General features: G+C 52.1%; 4 protein-coding genes across 4 annotated transcripts; 2 read left to right on the forward strand and 2 right to left on the reverse strand.

Annotated features, from left to right (window-relative positions):
- Window positions 1-1,037: 1,037 nt before the first annotated feature.
- On the forward strand, window positions 1,038-2,649 carry STEHIDRAFT_165837 (ribonuclease H-like protein; the record flags this gene model as incomplete). Its single annotated transcript, XM_007300201.1, has 5 exons — window positions 1,038-1,108; window positions 1,172-1,573; window positions 1,707-1,761; window positions 1,824-2,465; window positions 2,533-2,649. 5 exons carry the CDS (start codon window positions 1,038-1,040, stop codon window positions 2,599-2,601), a joined length of 1,239 nt encoding a protein of 412 aa, XP_007300263.1. The 3' UTR covers window positions 2,602-2,649.
- STEHIDRAFT_144801 (uncharacterized protein) lies at window positions 2,649-4,072 on the reverse strand. The gene is made up of 3 exons (XM_007300202.1): window positions 3,555-4,072; window positions 3,036-3,464; window positions 2,649-2,946 (listed from the first exon to the last, which is right to left on the reverse strand). Exons 1-3 carry the CDS (start codon window positions 4,029-4,031, stop codon window positions 2,818-2,820), a joined length of 1,035 nt encoding a protein of 344 aa, XP_007300264.1. The 5' UTR covers window positions 4,032-4,072; the 3' UTR covers window positions 2,649-2,817.
- Window positions 4,073-4,291: 219 nt separating this feature from the next.
- On the forward strand, window positions 4,292-5,562 carry STEHIDRAFT_137218 (uncharacterized protein). Its single transcript, XM_007300203.1, has 4 exons — window positions 4,292-4,788; window positions 4,846-5,220; window positions 5,287-5,419; window positions 5,483-5,562. The coding sequence occupies exons 1-4, from the start codon at window positions 4,315-4,317 to the stop codon at window positions 5,485-5,487; spliced, it is 987 nt and encodes a 328-aa protein (XP_007300265.1). The 5' UTR covers window positions 4,292-4,314; the 3' UTR covers window positions 5,488-5,562.
- A 3,691-nt stretch (window positions 5,563-9,253) lies between these two features.
- On the reverse strand, window positions 9,254-10,491 carry STEHIDRAFT_48961 (kinase-like protein; the record flags this gene model as incomplete). The annotated part of the gene is made up of 4 exons (XM_007299242.1): window positions 9,254-9,593; window positions 9,744-10,041; window positions 10,111-10,227; window positions 10,371-10,491. The coding sequence occupies 4 exons, from the start codon at window positions 10,489-10,491 to the stop codon at window positions 9,254-9,256; spliced, it is 876 nt and encodes a 291-aa protein (XP_007299304.1).
- Window positions 10,492-11,062: the final 571 nt, after the last annotated feature.

Below are 11,062 nucleotides of genomic sequence, written 5' to 3' on the forward strand. Positions count from 1 at the left end.
CGCGGCCGGAGAAACAGGGGAGAATTTGGTGCGGGGAAGCGGGACGGGGGCGCTGGCATGCGGAGGTTCGGAATCCGGAGCTGAGGGGAAAGCGATCATGGGAAGACACCCCAAGTCCGAAGACCTAACCTTGAATTAGGTGTTTCCCGTGAGCCCAAGTGAAAGTGGTCGCACTGGCTCGTTGAATTGCATCCGTCGATGACGCTTTCGCAACCAGGGATATAATGTGCAGAGAATATGACGTCGACCTCAAGGCCTTTGGATGATGTCCTCTAGACAAAAGAGTTAGGAGAGTTGGACCGGTATCACACGTCCTCCCGGGATAAATGTGAGTGCGCGGTTGAGCTCACCGCGGCATAAGAATTGCGTGACAATGCCTCATACGGTCTATGGAAGTAAAAACATGAGGTAGAGGAGAGAGATAGGGTTAGTTAAAAATGCGCACCTTGCACGGCTCAGGACGAATACAAACGGTCCTCCAATCTTGCTGGAGTTCGGCGAAAGCTAAGAGCATACAAGGTGTACTCAAACCAACAGCTATAGATACTCTCGGTAGGTACTTACCCACAAAAGTACTTTTTCAAAGGGAGCAAGCACTGCAGATGGCCTTGAAGCACGTACGTCCTTTGGTGCCTCGACCAACCACATTGCACAGTGGAAACGTTTCTGTTGTCAAAAAAATATTCCCCGTGCCCAACTAGTATGACTGTGGTCATGTCAATTTAAGTATGAATGAAGAAATTAGAACACTGTGCACAGCTGAAGTTGCAAAGAGTTGAGGGTCGAGGAGTACAACGAGCGCCTATCGTGGCTCTTTGCCACAGGCGCGTTTCCTTGGCGCGTTCAATGGGCGCCTACTTGATAGCCCTCGCGTCGGCGTCCGTGCTTGCCTTTTCCAGTCCTCTTTCCACTCGTGCATGTTCATTTCCTGCTTCCGTGTACAACGCCATCTGATTATTGACCGTCGTCTTCTTACGGCTCGATATCTCCCTAGATATCATACAACATCGCTAGAGCTCGAAATTGACAGAGTAGGTATGCCGAAGTCGTCGAAAGTGTACTATTACGCCGTCAAGAAAGGACGGATACCCGGTGTTTACCTGACATGGTATGCACACGGCACGGCGATCTACCGATAGGACGATAGACTGATACAGGACTGTTTCTACAGGGATGAATGCGATGCCCAGGTCAAAGGCTTCTCCCAACCTGTCTTCAAGAAATTCGCAGATCTCGCGGAAGCAGAAGAATGGGCTAACGCGAAACTCATCCAATCGTCGCCAACATTCCATGCTCCCACGGCGCCAACATCACCGTCAAAGCCCAAATCTTCATCCTTTGCATCTAAATCCTCACCCATCAAACCAATATTGAAGGCCTCTGCCGCAGCATCTTCGAGCAAGCCAAACTCGACATCAGTCAATTATGTGGCGCCATCCTCAAACCTATTCGACGATGAATGGGAAGAGGTCTATACGGACGGTGCTTGTCGTAACAATCAGGGCAAGGCATTGAAGAAGGGTCCGCCACCGAAGGCTGGTCTGGGTGTCTGGTGGGGTCCCAATGATCCTCGGTACGTTCGACGCTCTAAGTACTCCTCTACAAGTGTAACACATGGCTTTCTCCGGAATGGGGTACCTTGTGCTTGCTGCGCCAGCTGCCTACATCCTGTGTCCCAGTACTGATATTAACGCATTTACTTGCAGAAATGTCTGTGAACGATGTCCAGGAGAACAGACAAACAACAGAGCGGAACTGATCGTACGTACCGCATTATAGCATCTTGCTGAAGGTCATTCAAAATCAAAGCAACCTCCATAAAGGCAATTATCCGTGTCCTTGAAATGACGCCCCAATCCCAGAAACGCATTCGAATCAAGACCGATTCCAAATATTGCATCAACTGTGCGTCGCCACCTTCCCTCACACCATACCGCATAATATCCTGGTTCTCCCAATTGACAAGCTTCTTCACTTCCTCGCTCATCGCGTATCACTTATTACTCTCCACAGGCATCTACGACTGGCTCCCCAAATGGCAATCGAACTCCTTCCTTACCGCAAACGGCAAACCCGTCTCAAACGTCCCCTTGATCAAATACCTCGCCGCCCTTCTCGACCTCCGCTGCATCAACAACCAAAAGATCCGGATTGTGTATGTCAAGGGACATTCTGACTCTGCCGGTCCTGACTCTGTCGGGAACAACGCGGCGGATACGTTGGCGGTCCGGGGATGCGACTTAGCGGAGGAGATTGAGGATGATTGGGACGCGTTGAGGGCGCTGGTTGAGGAGGAGACGAACATGATCAGGGAGTTGAGAGTTAATGGTTTGACTGATGCTATGGGCTCAAATGCAGGTATAGCCGCACAAGCAGGGAAACCTGGGCGGCAGACGACAGTGGAGGTTGAGGAAGAGAATGTGGTTAAGGAGATTACGATCAGCAAAGAGGAATTTGACCCGAGGGTGAGTAACCTCTCACACTCTGACGTTGGTGAGAATGTATTGAATGACACTCCTTTGATCACTCTAGGACCTGGATGGTTTCGAGCTTCTCAGCGACGATGAGATGGAGGAGATGGCACAGAACCAGTCGTTCTGAGGAAATATAGGAGAAGTCCTGCTTTTGCATATTGTACTACTAACTTTCACAATGATACACCTTGTTACGTTCAACACGACGGCTTTCAAAACTTCCGTCTATGAACACAATACCGATCCAGACCAAAGCCGGAAATGGGAAACAAAATACAAGCACAATAAGAAAGATGCCCCCAAAAATATCTGAAGGCCCAAGTATCCGGAAAGTCGCGACAGATCACTGGCCCCACGCCCCTGTCCCCTTGCGAATATCAACTTCCCAAAGGTCATCGTTTTCGACGATTTCTTCCAACGGCGCGCAAGGCTCCTTCTTATGCCGTTTCCAATCGGCGGTCTGGCATTCTCGCTGAGCATCAACGAGTGGTATATCATCACGGTCATTTTGACAGGTAAGCTCTTGTTGAACAAAGAGGACGAAAGCAGCAATGGACCTACCGAGCAATAGAATGCCCACTTGCATTTCCCGCAACGATGCAATGTCTTGCCTTCATCATCCTTCAACCAAGCCAAGTTACACGCCGGATTGAAGCAGAACCTCTTCGTCTCCGGATCGTAGAGCGGGTTCGGCACAAGCGTCTCGTCGTCTTCGTCATCGTCTTCTTCCGGTCCCAGATATGCTAACGCTCCTTCGGTAATCTCTCCCTCTTCCTCTTCGTCGTCGTCATCCGGAAACAAGTCGGAAGGAGCATTATTACCAGACCAATTACGTTTGGCACGAAGATATTGCATGCGTTGTTTCAGCGTCGGTTTGGTCATGGTTTTGCGGCGACGGTTAAGAACGCGCCTGCGAAGGCGGTCTGCTTCTTCTTTATTGTGCGCGAAAGGACATGACGCGTCGAGGCAGCCGGACTCCTTGTTGAAGAACTAGTGAAGTTGAATATCGTCAGTCTTGAAGCTGGTCTTGATCCCCCCTCGTCGCTCCTACTTGAAATGAAATCGATAGAGACTACTTACCGCGCAGGGAATCGAGTCCTTCCGATACCCATTCTTCTTCAGCCTCGCAAATAACGCGTCCCACTGCCTATTCCCCGTAGTCCCCGCGATACTAGCATAATTCAAAATGCAATTCCAAAACCCTCTCTCATCCGAGCCGATCGTGTAAAGTATCCCTCCCTGGACATGCTTCCAATCTCGCTTGAACAAATCCTGATACACCTTGATATCACCAGGATGGACGGTTCCATCGGGGCGTGGATGAAGCTTGATACCTTCGACGTCTTTAAGACGATGTGCGGTGTAGAGTGCGAATGAGAGCCCTTGACGGGGGAAAAGAGCGGCAGGGGAATTGACGATGATGCCGTCTAGCATGTGATATTTCGATTGGATGGCAGCGCAGAGATAATGATAGTAGGTTTCGTTATATTCGGCCTGTTTTTGGCCTTGTTTGTAGGCAGGAGAACCAGCTGTTGGACTCTGGCTCGATGCGTACATGGTGGTATGTGATATGCGCTGAAGGCGGAGACGATTTGCAGCAGTATAAGTACTAGTACCTTCGACGAGATTGAAGACCGAGACAGAAATGATGTGGCCGGTTTTGGGCCACTTGTGGAAGGAGTGCCACAGTACCCCTGACGGAGTTTGCCGGGGAGGACTTCGCCGTGTCTGGCAAGCGTCTGGAACCTTTTATTCTTCACTTCTTTGTTCTTGTCTCCTCCCGCCATATACCTATTCGCCCACGAAACTTGCATTAGCCCATCTACGCTTAGACGACATCATGTATGCTCGTAAACTGTACCCAACAGCGAATAATCCAGAAGAGTATGAAAAAGGCAAACACCAGGCCGAAATTCAAGAAGACAGGTACCACAAACTGCGCGCCGCCATCGAGAAAAAATATCGCATCCTTGACAACATCGTCTCCGACAACGGTTTTCCTTTCCCCCGCCAAGGTATCTCCTTCGAGCCTTACACTGTCGTCAAGCTAGAGACCATCAAAGGGTTCAAGCTGCATCCGTTTGCCGACGGGACGGTCCATCCTGACGACCTCGAGATCTATCACGATATGTTCAAGACAGACTGGAACCATGCACAGAGTGGAATTCTCTATAATATTGGAGAAGCGAGGGAGTTTTGGAACTGCATCTTGAATTACCATAGCCCAGCGGGGACTACGGGGAACGAGGAGTGGGATGCTTTATTCGAGAAGTTGAAAGGGAATGGTTTCAGGAAGGATTGTCTCCCTTGTATGGTGCGTGGCGTCACAAAACCGAAACACCACTCATTACGACTTACATTCTCTATGCAGTTCTTCAACAGGTTTTCGGGCTGTCTCGACCCTACGTGTCCCTATATTCACGATGCTGCCGAGGCCCATCGCATCCGCGCCAAGATCCTCGATGTGCGACGCCAAAAAATGTTGAAGCCGACATCTAGACAATGCATGAACTACCTACGTGCAAAAGACCGATGGCACGGTGCCCGTCCCCCTCCTCCAGTCCCTTTTGCTACGGAGCCACAAATCGACAGATCGGGTTTCAATGAAGAGCTCGCACACTTCCACACGTTCGATGCCCTTTGTGTGAACCCGAACTGCAAGATGGAATGGCTAAAGGGAACTGGAACACCCGTTCCTCCGCCGCTCAATCGTTGTAGTAGATGTAAATGGGCATTCTACTGTTCTGTATGTTTCCTTATATTTTCATCAGCCCTTTAAAGATGAGACTAACGAGAGCTTTGATCCATACAGCCTGCTTGCCAAAGTGCGGACTGGAAGCGACATAAGAAAGAGCCATGCGCTCCGCTGGAAGAAATGGTTGCCAATGACGAGCTGTGGCACGGCGACATTCGTAAAGGTACGGAGATGGTCGACGTTACGTATGGTACGTGTCCCTTGTGTCTTCCTTCGTCGAATATTTGGATCTGACTGCTCTCCCTATCGATAGGCTAGAGTAGCACCTCGATCAACTGGCATGTCTATTGTGACGCTGATAGGATAGAAATCGAAATAATCACTGCACATTCCCATCAACTAAATCATACTCTCGAACATTAAGTCTCGCTCCCCTCTAATCCAAGAAACCGAAACATGTCATCATCTCCGACTTGTATCGGGCGCTCAGCTGCAGAGCTCAGTGAAGCGCTCCCTGCCCACCAAAATGCCGCCACAGCGCCTTCAGTACTAGCAGCTCTTTCATCAGTTGAAAATAGCAGAGCCTGAGCTACTTAGCAACTTATGAATAGGTTAGACCTGCTGAGGCCTGAGAGCTAATACTTAAACCATCGGCGCAAGTTGGGCGCACTGAGTGGCCACGGCCTGCTTCGGCATACTATACTTATAGCCCATTCTCATCACATTTTTAACGCTTCGGATCAGCCTTCCGTAGAAGCGGGGGGTTTGGTACCTTGGAGTAACACGTCGGTAACATTTCTGAAGAAACCGAAACCAACGGAAGGTCCACGCCACTGTGGCACCCCCATGAAAAGTAAAGAGCGAACCGGGAACTCGGCGTCAAGATCGCAGAGGCCGCGCAACCCGGAACCAGTCAGTGGTGGGGAGGATTTGACACAGGGCCAGGCACCCTATTCGTGCTTGACGTGCACAAGTTTAGAAAAAGACCTCTCACATTCAGAATATGTGACCATCGTCGAAAGGCCACGTCCTACCGGCCAGAGCACAGCAAACACGGAACCTTCGGAGCTCGAGGTCAACATCGATGTTCACTCCACAAACCATCCCCGTCTAACTGCAGGGCCCTTCTGCCTCCTTCCGGGATGTAAAATTGAGGCATATGTACAGCACCAACCTCTGTTTACCCATGCATCGAACGCACAGCTCTAAAATACCACATCACATGCGCGAGTCAAAAAACATTGACGAATAACGAACTCAATCCCACAATCAAGACAGTCTAAAGCCGACCAGGTGCAAAAATTCTATATGTAAATATGTAAAGTCCTGGAGCCCGGGCGACGCGAGACATTCACGACTATGTACGTATGTAGAAACAGCTAGGCCAACGAGACGAAGGACAGGGCAAGATGAAAGGAAAGGAAAAGACAGACCGAAGATAGAGGACAGGCACAGAGAACGGGGTAAATCGATAGAAGAAGAAGATGCTATGAGTACAACGAAGGGGAACATGGAAAGGAACTGGCTATGGAAGGGAGGGAGAAGATGATGGGCTTCCTGGGGGGTGACGGCGAAAGGTGCATGCATGATGTCGATAATGATGGTAGGTGAGATGAGATGCGGAGGGATGACGCTAAGTAGATCGTTCGATGGAGATTTGATTGGAGAATCGAGCCTGAGAGTGTATGAGGGATGATAGGTCGGTGGCGACGGCGACGGCGCCAAAGAAGAGGCAGATGAGGGAGGAAGCGCGGATAAGTGAGAACAAGAAACGAGAAGAAGATGGTAAAGGAAGAGAAGGGGGTATGCACGGAGAGATGAATGAGAGGTGATGATGACAGTGCAAGTAAGAAAGGAAAAACAAGTGACATAATGACAGTGGTTGGATGGACATTCGAAATATATATATGCATCCTGTCCTGTCCTGTATACCTTCGGAAAGCTAAGGCGAAGGGATGAAAAGAGGAAGGTAAATCTGAGAAAAGAAATTCTATGGTAAGCTCGAGCTTTATATGGAATGACCGATCCGTTCCGCTGACAAAAACGCAAAAAGTAAAGCGGATACAGACAGGCAGACGGCGAAAAAGACAAGATGACAAGTCCCAACGATTTAGGAAAGTTACATACATACCAATCCACACACTATTTTTTCTTCGCGTCCAAATTCAAGCGTACTCCCCACTCCCCTCCCCGTCCTCCTCATCGCTCTCCTCAGAAGGCAAATCCGCCTCCGTAACGCTCCACGAAGGCCTCCTCCTCCGAACTTCTAACGGAACAACATCCTCTTCCTCATCGTCATCATCATCCTCTGCATCGCTATCACCACTCACGCTCCCATCGCTCTCATACATCCTGCTGCCCACACTCCTTGGCGGTCCCGCCTCCGAATCCCTATCAAAGAAACTCGAGTCGTCGTCATCATCATCCAGACCTCCTCCAAGTTCCTCCGAGCTGTACGAGAGCTGAACGAGCGGGCTCGGCGCATGAGGCCTCGACGACACCGGTCGGGAGTACATTCCAGGTTCACTCGTAGCCGGGTCCGCCTCCGTCGCTGGATCCCTCCCCATCACCGAATGCAGCAACTCGTGTGGAACAGCCTTGAGTGTCGAAGGCGTCGACGTCGACGGTGAAGTCACAGGAGACGACGATGATGAGCCTACACCATCCGGTCCACATGCCGCGCTCAACGCACTCAGGTGTGGCACTGGCGGTACAGCGATCAATATCGACCCATTCGGCGTAGGCGGCAAGGGTCCGTTCGCCACGCCGCCCGCACCGAAGAGCATAACGTCCTCATCAATTCCCTCGTCCAGCCTCTCCCCGGAATGTATACTCTGCACCTCCTCCATCGCATGTCCATGCCCTCCACCATACCGACGCGCATACCCATACCCATAATCGCCCACATCTCCCCAACTCGACGCGCGCATCGGGTTCGAAAGTCCGGAGAACTGGTGATTGTAGGTGTGGTCGTGTCCAGGGCGGAAACGACTCATCGGCGACGAAGGCGAGACTTCTTCGGACGAGCGAGTGGTCGGGCCTTCGTAAGGACTCGTCATCCCCGACGACGTCTGTCCCAACGAATTCTGCCTGCTCGGGTTCTTCGACGTCGATGCGGAAGGGAGCGTACTAGCTGTGGTAGCGGTGTTGGCGGCACTAGTCACCGTCGATGTGGACGCTTCATGCGGGCCAGGGCCGTACGAGATCGCACGGGAACATAGGCTGACCACGCTGTTCTTCATGGACTTCATGGACTGCATCGACCATCGATTCTTGGGCTGTCTTCTATCGCTGTTCTCGTCGCCGCCGTTGGAGGATGTCGGGCTGAAAGAGCGCTGGTGGACTTGTTGTTGTGAGCCCTGGGCTTGGGCGTTGGCATAAGGAAAGGGAAGGAGTCCGGAAGATCCTCGACGTGGCTTCTGTGTCGTACCGATAGGATAGTGGATTCCTACTGGGCTGCTGGGAGACCCGGGCGAACGGCTTCTATCCATCGACTTCGAACGAGAAGAGGGAACTTCGATAGGCGCTGGAAGGCGTTGCGGGATCGGTGATTGCGAATGCATGTTGTGCATCGAGCGGCGTGACGACGGGGATCCTCCGTGGTGATACGAATGATGATGATGAGGGATTGGTGGTGGAGTAGAAACACGAGTGGGTGCAGCAGCGCTTGGTTTCTTCCCGTTCTTGTGTCGGCTAGACTGATGATCGTGGTGCGTCTCATGATGATGTTGGTTCGAGACGGCGGTCGTGCTCTTGTTATACCGCGCCATGGTGACAGTCGGGGCAGAGTGCGTACCAACCTTATCTAACGGGTCACGGACGTCGAACGAGTTTGCAGAACGTTGGGGACGCACAGCACGGAGGGCGTTCTTGAACTTTTGGGTGATGCCTTGCACCCAGCGGAAGCGAATGGGCGAGAGAGCGGTGGTGATCGCCTCGTCGTCAAGTGCGGTGCTGATCTTGCTCTTTTCCTGCGTCGTTTCGGAGACCCATTGCGAGGGATTAGGGATGTCGCCGAGGAACCAAGCGTGGTGCTAAGGCATGGGACGGAGAACATAAAACAGGACATGAATGGGTATAACGGTTATGGGATGCGATAGATAGTTGAAAATAGATGAACGACTCTCACCTTGACTTCGTCGAGCGTTATCCGCTTCGACGCGTTCTTCTCCAGCAATCTCTCCAAGAACGACACCACGACACCACCCTCCGACAATTTCCCGTTCGGCCCTGGCGTGGGATGACGACCACCCGTAGGAATCCGATCGAGGCCCATTGTCTCTGGAACGGTCCAGTCCTCCGTGGCGATGACCTGGTAGAGTGCCCACTCCGAGTCTGCACGGAACGGAATCTCACCGAAGAGCAGATAGTAAAGCGTGACTCCCAACGCCCAAACATCTATGGCTTTCGTGATGGGAGGCCTCCTCGACCGTGTCTGCGTCTGCGGTGGGAGGTGAACAGTCGACGCCGAGCTCCTTCCATTACTCACATGCACGACGCTCCCACTCGAGAAGTGTGCGAGCAATCCATGGCCATGTCCGTTCGGTGACGAACTCGTCCCAGCGACCTGCGACGGTGACGGCGAGAGATGCGCTCCCGATGACGGCGTCGTCGACTCGCTCACGCTGCTCCCGTTCCACACGACCTCGGGCGCGAGAAACGAAGGCGTGCCAGCCGTCTTGGCGAGCTCCGAGTCGTCGAAGAGATGATCCGTGGAGTCGCGGTGTGCGTTCTCCTCTCCCGATTCGGCTAGCCGTTGCGCCCAGGAGCTGTGTGCCACACCGAAATCGGTGATCTTCACGGTTCGACGGTCAGAGGTCCACATGAGATTGGCGGGCTTAATGTCGCGGTGGATGATGCCCTGGTGGTGTACTGCAAGTGCACGGGATTCATACGGTCAGAAGGACGAGCGAGAAGAAAGACAAAAGGAGTTGAACGGACGATATTCGAGACCGAGGACGACGTCTCGGATGATTCGGCGGGATTGGTCTACGCGTAGGAGTGGGTTCCCGTCCTTGTCTCGCCACTTGATCTCTCCACCTCCCAGAAACTCCATAACTGCGCAGAGCGAGAATACAACGTCATCAGCGTCCGTTGAGGAAGAACAAAGAGAAGAGAAGCGGTGGATATGTGGTTTACGTGAAGTGGACTGCGAGCGAAGCGAGAGGGTGGAAAAGGGGAAGGGAAAGGAAGAGACGCACTCATGTATATCTTTTTGTATATTTTATCATCTATGACTTCGAGCAGGCGTACAATATGTGGATGGCGGCAGCGCTTCATGATAGCGATCTCTTGGAGAATCTTCTGGTAGGTGCTGCCCATGTTGTCCGTGAGTGGAAGATGATTGCCCGAGGGCGGTATGTTTCTTCGTCTGAGTTTGTTCAGCTTCTCCTGCCGCGGGTTCTTTCGCGACACGACCTTCATAGCCTGATATGTCGATAACCCACCGACCGACACACACATACGCAGAAAAAAAAGGCAGGAAATACGCTGAGAATGCGGAGATGCTTACGCGAGAGCATGCGAGACTCACCTTGACGGCGTGGCTCTGCGATATATCCCAGCATTTATAGACCTCTCCATGTTGTCCCTTGCCCACAAGATCTCCACGAATATACTGGTTAATAACGGGCTTATTTGATTCCTTCTTGACCTCCGCCTGAGTCGTGATCCGCACGTCGTCTTCTGGGTCGACAGGAACATGGGTGCTGTTCAGCTCCAGGACTTCAACTTCGTCGGTCATGATTGTGGATGCATAAGGGTACGCTGTGCACGGCAATAGATAGGTCTGGACGACGTCGGGGACGGCGAGGGCGAGGGCGACGGGGAGGGGAGGGGAAGGGAGAGGGGAAGAGCGAAGGTCGGGAGAAGAGAGCGTTGGTGGCAAAAGGGG

Source organism: Stereum hirsutum, assembly GCF_000264905.1.
Source record: "Stereum hirsutum FP-91666 SS1 unplaced genomic scaffold STEHIscaffold_2, whole genome shotgun sequence".
In the NCBI taxonomy this organism is placed as follows: Eukaryota; Fungi; Basidiomycota; class Agaricomycetes; order Russulales; family Stereaceae; genus Stereum; species Stereum hirsutum.